The 19334-nt window shown below is 40.3% G+C and overlaps 1 protein-coding gene across 1 annotated transcript; it reads right to left on the bottom strand.

The window, feature by feature from the left end:
- Positions 1–4653: 4653 nt before the first annotated feature.
- abce1 (ATP-binding cassette, sub-family E (OABP), member 1) lies at positions 4654–13292 on the bottom strand. Its single transcript, XM_062516705.1, has 18 exons — positions 13140–13292; positions 11768–11928; positions 11433–11518; positions 11233–11330; positions 10776–10893; positions 10403–10540; positions 10236–10305; positions 10024–10120; positions 9703–9792; positions 9474–9595; positions 9134–9355; positions 8961–9020; positions 8798–8856; positions 7939–8049; positions 7556–7698; positions 7349–7471; positions 5797–5908; positions 4654–5624 (listed from the first exon to the last, which is right to left on the bottom strand). The coding sequence occupies exons 2-18, from the start codon at positions 11868–11870 to the stop codon at positions 5577–5579; spliced, it is 1800 nt and encodes a 599-aa protein (XP_062372689.1). The 5' UTR covers positions 11871–11928; positions 13140–13292; the 3' UTR covers positions 4654–5576.
- Positions 13293–19334: the final 6042 nt, after the last annotated feature.

A 19334-nucleotide genomic window follows, 5' to 3' on the forward strand; every position in this document is an offset into this window, starting at 1 on the left:
GTATGGCTAGGATTCTGGTAGAATTGAAATCTCAAGTTCACCCCCATCTACAGATGGCTGAACTACCAGTGTGAGAGGTGGAACTACATTCTCCTGAAGGCTGGATCGGTTTCTCGGCGGATGAAAACAACGAAAGTGGAAGCCCCGAGCGCGCTGGTTACGTCACACGGCTGGCGACAGAATGTCTGAGTGAGGCGCGAGTAAGCTGCACGTGAATGTGAAATCTGGGAAAACAGTGCGAGTCAAGAGCGTGAGGGTAAGCTGGTAGACGAACAGACCAAACGACGGTGTCTGTCACAGATTCCGAATTAAGAAAAAAATAGTTCATTTCAGCCGAGTGTCATTTGTATGTGATGTGTCTATATGTTAGTATTGTTATAGCCTGATGTCGTAACTGTTATTTGCTCGGGTAGTTCTGTGACCAATGAAACATCAGCCTGTGTAGCCTACTTTTATTGAATTGTCTGTAGTAGGGTATTGCTTATTGGGTTAATGAAACTTGTGGCTGCTGACATTTTGGATGATAGTTCTGCAGGGAGGCTCCGCTTTACAGGAGTTGAAGCATGCATCGCTCCACTTGTAAGCTATTCATAAATAAATAGCGTAAGTAAATTCTGTTTGAATCAATATGCAATGGCTACATAAGAGCCATGTTCTTGTCCTAGTGGAGCCGTTTAACGGGTTTGATTCGAGATGCAAGGTTTTAGTGAAAGTCTATCTCCCTGAATTATTGCAGGTAGGCTAACGTGTGTAATGAATTGTGAGTTGTAAAACAACTCTGCAACAATTTGAAACTTATTGGCTAATATTATAAGTTTGGTCTTCATCTTCAAATCCCTTGTGATGGTGTGGTAGCCTAAGCAGTGAAAGACTGAGTGATAAAAAAAAAAAAACCTTCACAAGTCCAGCTAACAACATTATTCATTTTAGTGCCTGCGCATAGTGAAGTGCAATACAATGCGTCTGAATATCTGAGAGGATATCATTGATTGTCACAATAATTGTGTAGGCCTACTGTTAATTGCCTTTTCATTGTTATGGTTACACAGTAACTCAGAGGTAGTGAGGGCACTGTCGAGTGCACAGTTGAGCACTGTGTAGATGAGTGCCCTGAGTTCTCTCTCTCTCTCTCTCTCACACACACACACACACACACACACACACACACACACACACACCAGCTGACACCTTCATTACGCTGCACTATGCTCAGTAAAGGTCCAACACTGATGTGCAGTTGTTAAAATGAACAATGTGCCATTTGTAAATAGATGGTATTTTGGAAGTGTAAGCTGAGCTGCTCCTATGGGCTGTCAAAGCGGCTTTACACAGTTGGACAACCCCACCCAACCCCCTTCCATACACATACCCCATATGTCCCCACTGCCCCCTGCACACCCAAATCTTAGTTCCTGGGACTCCACTTCCTCACCCCATAACATTGTGTATGAGGTATGTCTGCACATTTGTGTGAGCTTATAGACCTGGAGCTGGCAATACCACAACAGCTGCTGTAGCACTTGCTGGTGAATGGAGTCACAGCTTCAGATCACAGTAACAGTGGGCAATGTGTTCAAACCTAAAATTCAACTTATTTTGAAGGAGAATGTTTAATATCCTCTGAGACAAAGTTGTGACGAAGTCCATTCGGTTGTCACCTACATATCACATTGTAATGTGATAAAGTTTATATTTTTAATTATTGCAAAATATCATTATGATTATGAAACTTTACAACACAAGAACTTAACCCAACAGGCTATTTTGATAATGGCAGATATTAGGGAAAAGGATACTATGAATGACACCCAATGATATATCCATCACAGTATTTATCTCAATTTTTTACATGCTTATTTCACACACACAGCTACAATAAAGCCAAATCCCAAAGATGAAATAGATAATGAAATAATTTTGGTTCTTTAATTTTCCATGTCTAGCATTAGTGAATTGGTGGGCTTTTATGCAGATTGTGTTTTTTGGCTTTCACCTGTTCAGAGAGCTTAACATAAACTTCAGTTTCCTTCAACATGACCTTGTTTCAGTCTGTGATCACTTGAGGAATGGGCTAGAGGTGTGCCGAGAGATGAGGTCACTGTCTGACACCACGCTGATCTCCCCACCACAGTCCCGGCTGCCCCTGCAACAGGCAGCAGCTGTGGGCTGCACAGGTCAAAGGTCAAGCCGTTAGCCTGGTTAACTAGCTGTCTCACTGGCTCATCTCTGCCAGGCTCACCCTGGATCAGATTTAGCAGATATAGAGGAAGCCCTCCTCTCCCCAACACTGCTCTCCTCATCGCCCTCCCCACCCCCACACTTTCCTAGCCCTTGGAAAGTGCCATCGATCAAGTTCAATTACGAGCTCTTAGGACCGAGACTGGCCAACCAGCTGCAGCTGAGTTCTTGCCCTCTGATAACCTCTCTGTTGTGCATGTCACCTAAGAAACATCTCTTGGGGGATGGGAATCGATCTCTGGTCACTCGGGCCATATTGTATTTTGTCATCTTGGAGCTCAGTTCTTGAACAACTCCAGTCATTTAATTTCAATTCCAAAAAGCAACCTTAATATATATCTTAAAGGCACTGCACTGAGAAACAGCTTTCTCTTTCTTTTTTTTTTATTAATATAGTACAGCAATAGAGTCCTAAATATTGGACCAATCATGCACTTTGCGATAAAAGCATGGAACTTGTACACAGATAGGGCCTGTGTTCAGCTGTAGGTATCGGGAAGCTACGTCAAGGCAGGAACTCTGAAATGAGCGAGGCCTCTCCAGTGAAGTGAAACCGAATAAGCCAATCTCATGCAGCTATAGTGTTAAATTCTGGTCTGTCTTGACGTTTTCAATACTTGGGCTACATGTAAAAGAAACGTTTTCTCTAAATATATCCACATGACATGCAGCGTTCCTCAGCAGCATGTCATGTGGAGACTGTAGTCGACTGCGTTGAAATAGTTAATCCTGAAGTACCTCTTCACATGTTCTGTGTTGCCAGTCATTGGAGTAAGTATTTGGTTACATTCCAAACTCTCAAAGTCACCACCATCTAGAAACGTGATTCCTCTAAAAATATCAACTTCAGCATCAGCACCTGAGTTGATTTTTTTTGATAGTGTAGTCTGGGAAAATAATTTGCATGATCTAGTATGGGAAGTGATGGCTTGGATCAGTCATGAAATGGTGGATGGTGATGATCATTATGGATGTTGGATGATGATGGAGTCCCAAGTACATTAAATGGAAGACATTGCCACTTATCCATGAATGATGAAAAAAGACCGGACCAGCACAGCTATTTCACATTTCTACATGCTATAACTGACTCTTATTTTAGCTTACAGTGTGAATGTGCAGGGTCACATGAATGTAACAAATGTTCACATTAATATATATATTATATATAATAATCTATTATACTAACAACATTGAATTCTGGGTGATTTGACACAGAATGACCTCTATATTTCCCATACACATATTTAGATTAAAATCAAAACATAATTATGTCCCATACGTTTTTTTTGTTTTGTTTTTTTGTCACAGATGGATGTTTTACAAACCTTTTAAAAAAATATTTTTGACTGTGACCATTAGTGCTGCTGCCATTTGCTGTGAAAACTTGGCTTGAAGATTGCAGGGCTACTTTATAGGAAATGCCCCAATACCTCAAAATGTTTCTCTTATACTGTAATTCACTATACTGTATGTACCAGGTTTCATGTTCTTATCACAAAGTGCACAATTTGATATCATGATGCTACTCTAGAGTTGTTTGTCGTTTAGTCTGCAATTAAAAATATAAATTCACAATATCAATAAAATATATAAATTCACATTTCCTACAATAATGTACCATGTGCTCCTCATGACTGTTGGTCGGTTGTTGTTCAGTGCCACCTGCTGGTTGGTCATACACACAATATTTACATAGAGCGCCTCTCATTCGTCTTTTTTATCTATTCTCCCTTCCTTCCTCGGTCCTCGTTCCCACAGATCTAGATAAAGAATCATGGGGCGGTAAAAATGGGATGGTCTATCCAGTGTTCCTTAGATCAGTGGGAACAAGCTGGAAGACCAAGGAAGGAAGGGAGGATAGATAGAAAGAGTGAGAAGCACCCTTGAACTCACTGAAATTAAGAATGTTTGAACCCTCCTTTTGCTACAATAACACATGTTGAAATAGGCAAAAGTGAGAAGTGTTTGGCAAGGTCGCTGGCGAGGGTGGTGGAGTCAAGCACAATCCATGCGTAGGCCTACGCCCCAATGCTGTTACCAGGCAGATGGGAGGTGGTGGGGTCCAGGCCAAATGTTGCAGCTTGAATAGGATGGCTGGGAATTAATTACTTAAATAATGAATAACTTTAAACTGTATATTTCATCAAACTCCTCCCAAACTTCCATTTAGGATTCCAACAGTTTAATAACACATTCTGATTTTGATATATCATACTATCTTACATGTCAATAGGCAACTGTATAATGCAGAATGTCTTTCAACTACTTGCAATGACCGGGACATTAATATCAACAGGTGATGGGGTGCCTGACATGTACATGTAGGTGTAGTTAGAGCCTGAAAATGAACAAGAGATTCACACACTCAAGAGTATCATTTTCAGAGAGCAAGACCACTAGTTTTCAAAATAATCTATGTAAATGGATTTTATTTCATTTGTTTGGATACAATTTCCACTTCAGGCTTCGAGAAATGAGACTGCCTTCAACAATTACCACCCAGGTTTAGTACTCGCATACACACACAAACACACTCATACACACTAAGCTAATGGTGACCGAAAAAATGGAACCTTTCTGAATTCCAGTGCACTTCCAATTGTTGTGACAAAGAAGGAAATGTCACTAGGAATTAACTGTAATAAACATTATAATTAATAGTTATTAGCCATACCTTAGGACCATTTTGTATCATGGAGCTGGGAAAGGATGCAATCAATGTAAAGCCAGGAGCATGGCTTGAGCATAGATGGTGAATAATCAGTTAAGATATCAATGCTCCATCACCAGTGGAGGTTAGAAGTTGATACATCATGCCCCTGACCACTGGTCTAGGGTCAGTTTCAAAAGTTTGCTGACCATTGTAAATGTGAGGATCTGGTCATGACCTGATCATATTTCAGCTGACAGGAGCTGATTGAAGTACGTTTTTACAAATGGCTCTCTGATGGACAAACCTCTACATATTCACATACACTCAGGTACAGCCATGCAGAGGAGGTAGGGGAACTAGCATTTATTGAGGAGAGGAATATTCTTTCTTAAAAAAAAAAAAAAAAAAAAAAAAAAAAAGAATCAATATGATAAATCAGAAAGATAAAATAACATTTTTTTGTATAGCTGCTGGTACTCCTGGAGGGATGACAAAGGCCCAGCTGAGCACCAACACGTGAAGGCTGGAAGCAGAAGCAGCAGGTCTGTGGTCCGTGCCCCCTTCTTGGGCCCTCAGAAGCAGGTTACGGCCCCTCTCTTCTCCAAGCTGTATATGTTATGCTAGACGGTTGTAGTGGGATGGATAGCACGGCAGGTCAAAGCAATGGGGAAAGGAGGTGTGGCTAGTCATCAAGGAAGAAGTAGTTTCCGGATTTCTTCTGCTCCACGTCCTTTAGGTAAAATTGGGGAGAAGAACAAAACGCATTTAAGAAAAAAAAAAAACTTTCGATCTTTCCTATAAGGTTTCAAAAATCATAATGTTTGAGATGAAAGTACTTCATCTGCACAGCCTACTAAGGTGTATATTGCAACGTAGCATCGGATCAAGTGTCATCACCATACCTTAATGGAATTGAGTTTGTTGATCCTTGGTCGAAAGTTGTTGGGGTCTCTTCTGAAAGTGATCTCCAGCAAGGAGAGGAACTTGTTCATGCCAGCGAGTAGAGTCTGAGGCCTGAAAGGTCAAGAATTCACACATTAATGTCTTTCAGACATTTAAGTCAAACTGAACTGTATTGGGGGGGTCTTATAATAATTATTAGACATTATTGTAAATATATGTATTTTACACTGCTTTATCAAGGTGATGTATCCACCTATATGCCTTATGCCCCTATACAATGAAGGAGGAATCCCACTAATCACCACCAAAGTCTAGCACTCATCTAGGTGATGCACAGCCATTTTGGCCAGAATGCTCACCACACACCAGTTTGGGTATTTAGCCAGGACACTGGGGAACCCCCTATCCCTGCCATGGGATCTTTAAAGGGACACTTCACCGATTAGCATTAAGCTTTGTATCTTTAGAAAACCAGTCATGTTTTTGAATGGTCATGCATCATTCCCTCAGTTTGCCTTGAGATGGGAGAAATACGGATTTCAATGTTGGACTTCCTACTTTCACTGATGTAAAAAATCATCATTTTACATCATTGAAAGCAGGAAGTCCTATTCATGGGTTTCATTGAAATCCGTATGTCTCCCATCTCAAGGCAAACTGAGGGAACGACCATTTAAAAACATGACTGGTTTTCTAAAGATACAAAGCTTAATGCTAATCGGTGAAGTGTCCCTTTAATGATCACATCGACTCAGGACCAAAGGATGGCATCTCCTATAGCAGTGTCCCCATCACTGCACTAGGTCACTGGGACCGACTTTTGGTCAGAGGGAAGAGTGCCACCTAATACTTCCAACAGGAGCATTTCTGCTAGAAAAACATTGGTGCCACTGTGCGTGACCAGCATTTCACCAAATTGTCTAGGAAATAGAAACATTGCTGGTCAAATATCAGGCCCATCTGTTAATAGTGACCTTAAATAACAGTTAGGCAGAGTATGTAAAGAACGATATTACATGATTAGGCCATTTTTCAAATAAATTCAGTGTTCGACTCATGTGCATAACGCAAAAATAAATAGCATCAGGCCTAAATAACGTACGCTACGCTACTCCGGGGTAATACGTAAAATCCCAAGGCCTAGACATACATATTCACTGATAAAATGAATCAGAATAAAACCTTAAAAACCAGAATCAGAATAAAACCTTAAAAACAGATTTAAAACACATGCCTATCTGGTTCACAATATTTTTGTTTGGCCATGTCTCCCTCACTTGTTGTTACAGCCAAATAGCCTATGTTAGAACGAAATCAGCTTATATTTGTTCTCAACGTTAGTGCGCACACTTTAATACAGTTAATCAAACATAGTCTAGGGTAGGAATAGGTTATTTAATTCCCAAACAAAAATAAAGGCTAATGTATAGTTTGTTTTAGCACATATTTGCAGTGTTTGGTCCCTGTCCAGCAGCAACTTTGTTTTCCAAGGAGGTCTCCCACCCAAGTGCTAACCAATCCCACACCACATCTTTTTATAGATGTACTTACGTGTTTGCAGTTGTGCTTCTTGATGGGATTCCATCAAACACAATGACCCTGTCAGCCAGATAGGTTGCCATGATGAAGTCGTGTTCCACAACAAATGCAGTTTTCTTAGCATGGAGGATAAACCTGGAGAGTAAATGTCAGTGCAAATGTAAGTACAACAATTTAAACCCTTAAAGGCTCTTCTTGAGGCGTCTTTTGGCTGTTCACCTTTTGACAACCCTAGCAGCCATGAGACGCTGCTCAGAGTCCAGGTAGGCAGAGGGCTCGTCGATGAGATAGACATCAGCAGGTTTGCCCAGACACAGGGCCAGGGCTACTCTCTGCAACTCTCCTCCCGACAAGTTCTGGACCTGCAAACAATAACTGCACTATAAAATACTGACTTACCAGTTGATCAGATACTAAGTACCTTGAGTTATTTAACCAAAATATTTGTGAGGAGTAATGGAAACATTTGATATGAACTAAAGCCCATTCCAAATGTATGGAGAACTAGGGCCGGAGAACGCCCTGAACTACCTCTGCACCTATGACATTGAGCCAACACATTACAGAATAGAAGAATCATTTTAAAAAGTTGGGTCACTTACATCCTGGTCAATGATGCTCTCAATCTGCATGGGCTTCATGACATCTGTGACAAACTGAGGGTGCATGTAAGCATCCCTGATCTTGTCATGCATAAGGGCACGCACACTTCCCTAAAAGACCACACACACACACACACACACACACACACACACACACACACACACACACACACACACACACACACACACATACACATACACATACAAACAGATCAGTTGAACTAATTTAGAACTTAATATCAAGTCTATCAAATCTCTTCAGTTCAAAAACACAGTGCCTTTTTGAACGTTTGTGAACCCTAAGACATGGTCAGTTGTTGTGATGTTGAGTGCCCTCCATTTGCAAATAATTTGTCTCACAATGGATAAATGGAGCTGGAATCTTTTATTAGAGGGTCTTTCTAGTTTACTAGCTTTCACTAGTCTCTTCCTTATGTCCTCGAATATCTCCTCTCCTTTTGGAACTGATGATCCCTGTGTATGCCTTGGCACTAGTGGTTTAGTGGATTTCCTCTCTCTTTTAATCATGGCTGCTCAAACCCTTTCCAAAGGAAGTCTGTTTGATTAGTGTACTTAACTGATCATTTCAGCAAATATGTTTTACATAAATCAATTACCTACTTGCTTTTACCAATGTAGCTGGGGTTCACTCATTTTTGGACCCTCTAAACAAGCCCATGTATTTGATACATATACACACACCTGACAGTACACATTTAAAAACTGGAGTTGATAAAACATACTTTCAAGCAGCACTGGATGCAATACTGACATCTACTGGAAACACTGCAGAACACAGTAGTGTATGGGGCACAAATAAAATCTGTTTGGTCTGTAGTTACTGTCAGATCAGACTCACTTTGAATTTTGGGCTGATCTTCTGAGGTTTGTAGCTAACATTCAGGATGGGTACTTCACCTGTAAGTCAGACACAGTGGATTTAATAACAGGTTTACGTCAGCTTATCTTCCCCGAAACACCACCTTGCAATTATATCTAAAATGGCAGCTACTGGTTCTCACCTCCTTCATCTGGCTTTAGTCGGCCAGCCAGCATTCTAATAAATGTGGTCTTCCCAGTTCCTAAAATATGAACAAAAAAATAAGTGAGAACTTTTATATGCTACAGTGCCAGACTCATCGTGAACCTTCCCATTTCAACATTTTCCTTTTTACCGCTCGGACTACTCACTCACCATTCTCTCCCAGCATAACCATGATCTCAGAGTCAGTGAACTCCCCCTCCACAATGGCCAATTCAAAGTCCCCCATGGCCTTCCTCATGTTAGGGTACTGGTAGCGGCACATCTTCTTCACTTCCTCCTCATTTGCAGTCTCGGCAACTTTGAAAACCAGTGACGTCTCTCGGAAGCGAAGATTCTCAGTAGGAACATACCCATCCAAGAAGATGTTGATTCCTGATTAAACAGATCTCCGATCATTCAGCATCTTTAATGCATTTGAGGACAATATTCCAATTCATATTGCTGAATGCAATAAAGATTGAAGAACTACAAGACTACAAGTTGGTCTTACCTTCCCTGACACTGAAAGGCATGGTGACGACCCCATACGCACTGGGCACTCCATAAAGGCAGCAGATGAAGTCTGACAGGTAGTCCAGTACACTCAGGTCATGTTCCACTACAATGATGTACCTGGGCTCCAAAAAGTCAATGCTAGGTCATGAAACTATACTGAGATTGCCAAATAATTGTGCAAATGGAACTCACAACCACGTACACACACAGACACACACCCTTACCTGTCTGGAGTGATAAGAGAACGAATGGTGATGGCAGCTTTTAAACGCTGCTTCACGTCCAGATAACTGGATGGCTCGTCAAACATAAAACTGATGAAAATACAAAGAAAAACATATAACCCCAGAGCCAAGTTCAGTGAGAGGATGTATGTTATTGTGCACACAATAATTTGTACAGCCATGTCTTGACCATTCACCCTACCCCAGTCATTCCATTTGTTCTCTCAGTAATGTTATAATATAATACACATTTGTGTCTTTGAGGTGCCTGCCGTTCCACACAATACAGAGCAGGCAAATCAGCATGTGGCCACCACTCACATGTCTGCTCTTTGGATGCACACCACAGCACAGGCAAAGCGCTGGAGTTCTCCTCCAGACAGATCCTCCACATTTCTCCCCCTTAGATGGGTCAGATCTAAAACATCACAACAGAAGCTCTGTTAATGAGCAGCCACATACCCAATCAGCATGATCAGGTAGAATAGTTAGCCATACTTAAAAAATATGAAACGAGACTTAATCACACATACCGAGTTGGGCACAGACTATAGTTTCTGTTTTAGTGTCATCCTTTCTGCTCAGAATAGCACCAACAGTCCCCTAATGGAAAAAAGTAACCATAGGACACAAACCAAGGTAAAGTGTACTGACATCCTTTACATATATAGGAAAATGCATGTGATGCCTCTCAACTAACCTTGACGGTCTTGGGAATCTGGTCGACATACTGGGGTTTCACAATAGCCTTCAGGTCATCCTCCAGGATCTTGGTGAAGTAGTTCTGAAGCTCAGACCCTCTGAAATAGGTCAGGATTTCTTGCCAATCTGGTGGGGCCTATATGATAACAATTCAGTCTTCAAAATACAACCTGTCCCTTACCGTACAGCTACAGTGGCAAGGGAGAATTTTATTCTATGAAGGTGCATTCTTACACAAAATAGATACCAGTTTTATATACTGAAACAAAATAACATCCAACAGCTGTGCTTCATAACACATTCATGCTCATGAAGGTCAATTTGTAATTTAGTCAGGAAAGCCATGAGGGTGATCAAAACTTGCGACTCACATCAAATTTCCCCAGGTTGGGCTTCTGTTTCCCAGCAAGGATCTTGAGTGCGGTTGACTTCCCGATACCATTGGTACCCACCAGTCCCAAGACTTCACCTGGTCTAGGTATAGGCAACCTGTAGAATCATTAGTCCATAACGTTAAATCCCGTTAAACACATTAAAACAATGTAACATGAATCACAGCAAAGTTGTGTGAGCCATTATTGTCACATCATCATGAAACATCAAGTTACAGAATAGTGAGCTCAAACGATGAGTCAACACTACCCTTATGCTTTCCTAACATAGACAATTACATTCACATAACATTCACATTAATGTTAGTGAGCTAATTTAGTAGGTTAAGGATAGTATTCAATGAGAAGGAATTGGACCGTAGGTTGAACCATCACAGGGAATAAACTACATGATTTACTGCTGACATGCACTAATACAAAACAATAGTTAACTCACCGATGCAACTTGAATGAGTTGGCACAGTATCTGTGAGTTGTCTCTTTCTCAAGGTTGCTTGGCAGATTAACAATTGACAAGGCCCCAAATGGACATTTCTAAATAATTACACAAACAAAGCACAAATCACAAAATTAGTCCAACACAAAAAGGTACAAATGCCACTACATACAAAGACAGTGAAAAGATCAATGGTATACCTTGATGCAAATACCACAGCCAATGCAGAGAGATTCAGAAATCCACACAATTTTGGACTGACTGGTCACCTCTATGCATAGTTTACCTAGAAAATAAAAACACAAGTCACAAGTCTGGTAGATACCATGTTTTTCCCTAAAATGACTTACACGTGAAGAATAACATTCAAGCTAAATTGCAACATGAGATCATAGAGTAAACAACATAGTACTGTATATCAAATTAGTCTGGTTCAGTCTACAGAACCGTACATTTGCGCCCAAAGAAAGAAAACAACGGCCTAAATCACAACGCTAATTTCAGATCAATAGGCCTTCTTCTAGTTTTGACTTACCCATTCGGACAACTGGGCAGCTCTTCTTGCACTCTTGCCGGCATTTCTTTGGCTTGCACTTGTCATGGTTAACAATGGCGATTCGAGTCGGTTTTTCCGACATTCTGCCTGCCTCTTTCCAAAACAAAGCAGAACAGACTCCTTTGCCCGAATTGGGACCTCTGTGGAGATATACATTTCTTAAACAATGGGATCACGGGACATTCAGTAAGCCTTATAATCAAGACCTCTGATTAAAAAAAAGTATTTAAACAGCCCTTGACCCAGAGGAACTTCACAAAATACACCTAGAGAGCATTAAATAGATATTGCACAGCGACAAACAACATCCGACGTCAATTAAAACATGTAAATGTATCCTTAACGACTAATCGTCTCTAATTCACTAACATCTGGTTAGTTAGTTAACACTTCATTTTTCAATCATTGCTAATCAGCTAAGGCATTAACAGTGAGCTTAACAGTTATCACTGTTCAAATAATACGAGTCATTGGCTTGTCTAATGTTAATCAGACACAACTCTTTAACCACCCGGCTCAGATATCTCGATTCCCTTTCCCTGGATAACAAGGTAAAGTAACGTTAACCTACCCCAGCTAACAGAGTTAGCATGCTGCCTACCACCAGTTACCATTCTGAGGTTAGCTTTTTTCCCAAAGAGTAGCCCGTAAACAACAGAGTGGTAACCATATCCATCAGATGTTTTTAAACTAAGGACTAACAATAGATAAATTGAGGCATTCGAGCAAATGAACGAGGATAACTGACTTGGCTTGACTAGCGTTATGTTAATGTCTGCGCAATCATAACGTTAGCTGGCTAGGTGGCACATCGTAGGTTTGGTGGCGTTAGCTAGCTGGAAGCCAAACCTATGGTCGTGGACATCATGACATCTACCGACAGACTGGCATTGTTGAAGCAGGTATTTGAACTCTTGCTTCTCACATGACAAACTACAATCCCCGCCTTCAAGTAAATTGGAATCGGCATGAACTTTTAACGTTAACAATTAAGTTATCATTCTAACGGCACACTTAACATGCTGTCAAACTCTCAAATTGACACAAGTCAGACAACGTATAATGTTGAACATTACGTCGTTGAAAAACTTGACTAGAATCCGGGCACGAATGCATCCTTAATGTCCATAGCCTAGAAAGTAACGCTAGTTTGCTAATCTGGTTGGTGTGTATGCTAGTTAGTTAATCAAGATAACATCATCTAGCAACGTTCCCTTGACCAAGCTAACGCTAGCACCACCACGTCATGGTAACTACGACACCGAGATGGCAATGTAGCCTACAAATGAATCAATGTACTCATTGGGAGATTTATAGTTAGCCATCGTTTTCTGATTCCGTTCATACTTACCGCAAACAAACGTATAGACTCCTCTAGATGACCTTATCTGTTACAAGCTTGGCTAAAAATGCAACGATTACAGAGCAACGTGGTGCTCTCGCTGAACAGCAAAAAGCCGGGGAGGAAATCATGCAATATGGCGCGCCCGTACGTAAACGTCGACGTCAAACCGTAGGCGCTGTCGCTTGACGTAATTTCCCGCGAACCAAGTCCACTTGCATCGGTGTTATTTGAGGTAACAGAATTGAAGCCTATCTATGGGAGGCATAGCCTACGGTAGATGACCTTTTATTTCAGCAAGCAGAGTTGATGACCCCCCAGCACACTTATCGACACACATGGAGGATATTGCCATTTAGGCCGCGAGCTAGATAGGCCTACCGTGCACCCCCCCCACCTCCCAACAAAACCATACTTTTTTGAAAGGTCTGGGTGTGTAGAATATGAATCTGAATGTTAACATTGAAAATTTTGGGATGCACTACCTGTTTTAGCCCTGAGAATAGGGAAACCCTAAAAACCGATTATAAGCGATTCTAACACATCAAGATGGTCCTAGTCAATCAGAACAGCTTTTAAGTGAACTATTACACACTTAAACTTCACATATGAAGACTTAGGTCAAATGTCTACCATGCTGCTTATTGGTAGGTGTCTTAAATTAACATAGGCAAAGCCTTATATTGATATAATGAGCCAATTTCATGTATAGGCCACAAAGTAGATACGACTACCATACACCCCCTACCCCCTTTTCTAACAAAATCATGCTTTTGTGAAAGGTTTGGATGTGTAAAATATGAATATGAATGTTAACATTGAACATTTTGGGTTGCACTACCTGTTTTAGCCCTATGAATAGAGAAACCCTAAAAACCGATTATAAGCGATTCTAACACATCAAGATGGTCCTAGTCAATCAGAACAGCTTTTAAGTGACCTATTACACACTCAAAGTTCACATATGAAGACTTCGATCAAATATCTATCATGCTGCTTAATGATAGGTGTCTTAAATGAATATAGGCAAAGCCTTATATTGATATAATGAGCCCATTTCATGTATAGGCAACAAAGTAGATACGACTACCATACACCCCCTACCCCCTTTTCTAACAAAATCATGCTTTTGTGAAAGGTTTGGATGTGTAAAATATGAATATGAATGTTTACATTGAACATTTTGGGTTGCACTACCTGTTTTAGCCCTATGAATAGGGAAACCCTAAAAAACGATTATAAGCGATTCTAACACATCAAGATGGTCCTAGTCAATCAGAACAGCTTTTAAGTGACCTATTACACACTCAAACTTCACATATGAAGACTTAGGTCAAATGTCTACCATGCTGCTTATTGGTAGGTGTCTTAAATTAGCATTGGCAAAGTCTTATATTGATATAATGAGCCCATTTCATGTATAGGCCACAAAGTAGATACGACTACCATACACCCCCTACCCCCTTTTCTAACAAAATCATGCTTTTGTGAAAGGTTTGGATGTGTAAAATATGAATATGAATGTTAATATTGAACATTTTGGGTTGCACTACCTGTTTTAGCCCTATGAAAAGGGAAACCCTAAAAAACGATTATAAGCGATTCTAACACATCAAGATGGTCCTAGTCAATCAGAACAGCTTTTAGATGACCTGTTACAGACTCAAAGTTCACATATGAAGACTTGGGTCAAATATCTACCATGTTGCATATTGGTAGGTGTCTAAAATTAACATAGCTAAGGCCTTATATTGATATAGGGAGCTAATTTCATAGGCCACAATCTACTGTAGATACGCCTACCATACACCCCCAATCCCTCTGCTTTGGGGTTGGGGGTGTATGGTAGGCACAAATGCACAATAACTTAATACAAGAGAACTACTGTATATAGCATTCTCTCACACACACACACACACACACACACACACACACACACACACACACACACACACAATGAACTACAACATGTAAACAGACACTGTAACTACACCAAACACACTTATAAAAGTAACACTTTTGTTTTATGCCCCCATTTATAATGAGCTGAACTCAAAGAGCTAAGACTTTATACACAAAAGGTCTATTTCACTCAAATATTGTTCATAAATCTGTGCTAGTGAGCACTTCTCCTTTGCCAATATAATCCATCCACCTCATAGGTGTGGCCTATTACTGTTAGATGTCAGGTGTGCCTTAGGTTGGCAGGCTCACAATAAAAGACCACTCTAAAATGTGTAGATCCATCACACAGCACAATACCACAGATGTTGCAAGTTTTAAGGGAGCCTATACAGTTGGCTGCTCCCTCTGACTGCAGGAATGCTCATTTCTCTACCATAAGCCGTCTCCAAAGGCATTTCAGAGAATTTGGTAGTACTGTATCCAACCAGCCTCACAACAACAGTAGACCATGTGTAACCACACCAGCCCAGGACCTCTACATCTAGCATCTTCACCTCCAAGATCATCTGAGACCCACCACCCAAACAGCTGCTGCAACAATCGGTTCTGCACAAAGTGTCAAGCCGTGTCAGGGAAGCTCATCTGCATGCTCGTCATCCTTATTGGGGTCTCAACCTGACTGCAGTTTGTCATCGTACCTGACTGGAGTGGGCAAATGCTCACATTCGAAGGCGTCTGGCACTTTGGAGATGTGTTCTCTTCACAGATGAATCCCGGTTTTCACTGTACAGGACTGATGGCAGACAGCATGTATGGCTTTATGGGATGGGCAGACGTGTGTTATGGACAACGAACATAGGTGCATTTTATTGATGGCATCCATCCATAGCATCTCATCCACCACCATCACCTCATGTTGCAGCATGAATGATGATGCACAGCCCCATGTTGCAAGGATCTGTACACAATTCCTGGAAGCTGAAAACATCCCAGTTCTTGCATGGCCAGCATACTAACCAATCATGTCACCCCCATTGAGCATGTTTGGGATGCTCTGGGTCGGCATATACAACAGCATGCTCCAGGTCCTGCCAATATCCAGCAACTTTGCAAGAGGAGTTGAAGAGGAGTGGACCAACATTCCACAGGCCACAATCAACAACCTGATCAACCCTATGCGGAGGAATTATTGACATGCCTAGAACATCGGTGTCAAAAGGCAAAATCACTGTATGTGAAGACAATACTGTGAAACTGCATATTTTATAGTGGCCTTTCATTGTAGCCAGGCTTAGGCACACCTGTGCAATAATCATGCTGTCTAATCAACATCTTGATATGCCACACCTGTGAGGTGAATGGATTATATTGGCAAAGAAGAAGTGCTCACTAACACAGAGTTGTGAACAATATTTGAGAGAAATGTTGTGAAAGTGGTGTGTTTATTATTTTGTTCAGTGTAGTTATTGTGTGTCTGTATGCATGCATGCTGTATTGCACATTTTTGTGTGTGCATGCTGTATGGTTCTTTTCCATGCTGTATTTACATAGTTCTTGTATAGTCATTGTGTGTGTATGTGCATGCTGGGTATGAAATGGGCTCATGAAATCAACATAAGGGGCTGTATTACGACACTTCATGGTCACTTATTTAAAGTTTATTTAAATTTAGTAGGCTGTCCTGTCCACATTGGGAGTGTTTTCATTATCAAATGGATAACGAATGGCACAACAAGCCATTCCTATGTTTCTTAATCAGTAATGGGTGTGTTTTTCGGGCAAAACATCCTTTAAACTAATGCAAGTGTCATCGGTCATTCCCTTTAAGAGCAAGCAGCGCAACTTAACAATCAGCGCCCGTATCATTGTTGATAATGCACTCTTAAAATAATAACTCGCCACTGATTTCTGACCAGGTTTCCCTTGGTCAGTAGTGCAATGCGTTTTAGTTGATGTAAGATAATGATTCTTAGATAATGTGCCAGACCCGTTCTTAAGTCATTAATTCCCACACCCCTTGGCACATTGCTCAATAAAAGAGACGCGCATGGCGAAAAACTCTACGATAGGAATAAGCTTTGCGTTGTTATTATTACACACTTTCTGCCAGGTTTTGCATCATGAAAATAGGGCCCAAGGCCTTAACTATATTAAATGTAGTCACTTACCAAGAAGCAGTATAGGGTGTTCTTTCTCCTAAGTCATCATATTAGTGCGGAATTATGTGAAATTTGAGTGTGTAATGGATCATCTAAAAGCTGTTCTGGTTGACTAGAACAACCTCTGTTAAAATCGCTTAAAATATTTTTTTCCCCTATTCAGAGGGTGAAAACAAATAGTGCAACCCAACATGTTCAATGTTAACATTCAGATTCGTCTTCTACAGACTGAAACTTTTCTAAAAAGCAGAATTTTATTAGGAGAGGGGGTTGGGGGTGTATGTTAGGCGTATCTAGGTTGTGGCCTATACAATTACCTCCCTATATCAATATAAGGCCTTAGCTATGTTAATTTTAGACACCTACCAATATGCAGCATGGTAGATATTTGACTTAAGTCTTCATTATGTTAAGTTTGAGTGTGTAATAGGTCATCTAAAAGCTGTTCTGATTGACTGTGATAATCTCTGTGTTAAAATCGCTTGAAATCGTTTTTTAGGGTTTCCCTATTCACAGGGCTAAAACAGGTAGTACAACCCAAAATGTTCAATGTTAACATTCAGTTTCACATTTTACACATCCAAACCTTTTTTAAAAAGCATGGTTTTCTTAGAAAGGGGGTTTGGGGGGTGTATATAGGTGTATCTACTTTGTGGCCTATACATGAAATGGGCTCATTATATCAATATAAGGCTTTTCCTATGTTAATTTAATACACCTACCAATAATCAGCATGGTAGATATTTGACCTAAGTCTTCATATGTGAAGTTTGAGTGTGTAATAGGTCACTTAAAAGCTGTTCTGATTGACTAGGACCATCTTGATGTGTTAGAATCGCTTATAATCGGTTTTTAGAGTTTCCCTATTCATAGGGCTAAAACAGGTAGTGCAACCCAAAATGTTCAATGTTAACAATTAAATTCATATTTTACCCATCCAAACCTTTCACAAAAGCATGATTTTGTTAGAAAAGGGGGTAGGCGGTGTATGGTAGTCATATCTACTTTGTGGCCTATACATGAAATTGGCTCATTATATCAATATAAGGCTTTACCTGTGTTAATTTAAGACACCTACCAATAAGCAGCATGGTAGACATTTGACCTAAGTCTTCATATGTGAAGTTTGAGTGTGTAATAGGTCACTTAAAAGCTGTTCTGATTGACTAGGACCATCTGATGTGTTAGAATCGCTTATAATCGGTTTTTAGGGTTTCCCTATTCTCAGGGCTAAAACAGGTAGTGCATCCCAAAATTTTCAATGTTAACATTCAGATTCATATTCTACACACCCAGACCTTTCAAAAAAGTATGGTTTTGTTGGGAGGTGGGGGGGGGGTGCACGGTAGGCCTATCTAGCTCGCGGCCTAATTGTGATAGCTTGCACAAAACGTATTTCTCCTTTTCATCCATTTCTGCTGTGTTTTTGCACTTCTTCTGAAAACTGTTAGATTTCACACCATAGCTAAAATGAGAAAAAGTTACATTATATATATATATATATATATATATATATATATACAGTACCCTCCAGAATTATTGGCACCCTTGGTAAAAGTTGACTAAAAATAGGTCTAAAAAATAATCTTTAGGTGATTTATTGTACTCCCACAATGAAAACAACGAGGAAAAATACACTCTGCAAGGGAAGCAAATTTATTCTGAGAAAAAGGAAAATCTCATAAAGAAATAAATGTTTTTAATAAAAACACGTCACTCACAATTATTGGCACCCCTACTTGTAATACCTTCTTAAACCTCCCTTTGTCAATAAAACAGCATATAATATTTTTCTCTGACACCCCATTAAGATTGAGAATACAAAGTAAGGGATTTAAGACCATTCATCTTTACAAAACCTCCCCAGATCGTCCAGATTGCTAGGTCCACACTTGTGCATTCTTCTCGTTGACTCATCCCACTGTTTTTCTATGGAGTTTAGATCAGGGGACTGCTATGGCAATGTCTGAAGCTTGATTTTGTGTTCAGTAAACCATATTTGTTTTGATCTGTGCATTTGTTTTGGTTCATTGACCTGATGAATGATCCAATCATGACCAACTTTTAGGGCCTTGGCAGAGATTGTTTGATTTCCTTTGAAAATGTTCAGGTTTTTCTTGGTGTTCATGATGCCATGCAC

This window comes from Sardina pilchardus, chromosome 2, assembly GCF_963854185.1.
Source record: "Sardina pilchardus chromosome 2, fSarPil1.1, whole genome shotgun sequence".
In the NCBI taxonomy this organism is placed as follows: domain Eukaryota; kingdom Metazoa; phylum Chordata; class Actinopteri; order Clupeiformes; family Clupeidae; genus Sardina; species Sardina pilchardus.

What these genes read in the sequence shown, in the direction of transcription:
- abce1 (XM_062516705.1), bottom strand. Translation starts at nt 11,870, where the DNA reads ATGTCGGAAAAACCGACTCGAATCGCCATTGTTAACCATGACAAGTGC. An exon ending in TGCATCCAAAGAGCAGACAT is followed by an intron (nt 9,793 to 10,023) that starts GTGAGTGGTGGC and finishes TATTTTCATCAG; the next exon opens with TTTTATGTTTGACGAGCCAT. An exon ending in AGAGCATCATTGACCAGGAT is followed by an intron (nt 7,699 to 7,938) that starts GTAAGTGACCCA and finishes TATTGTTTGCAG; the next exon opens with GTCCAGAACTTGTCGGGAGG.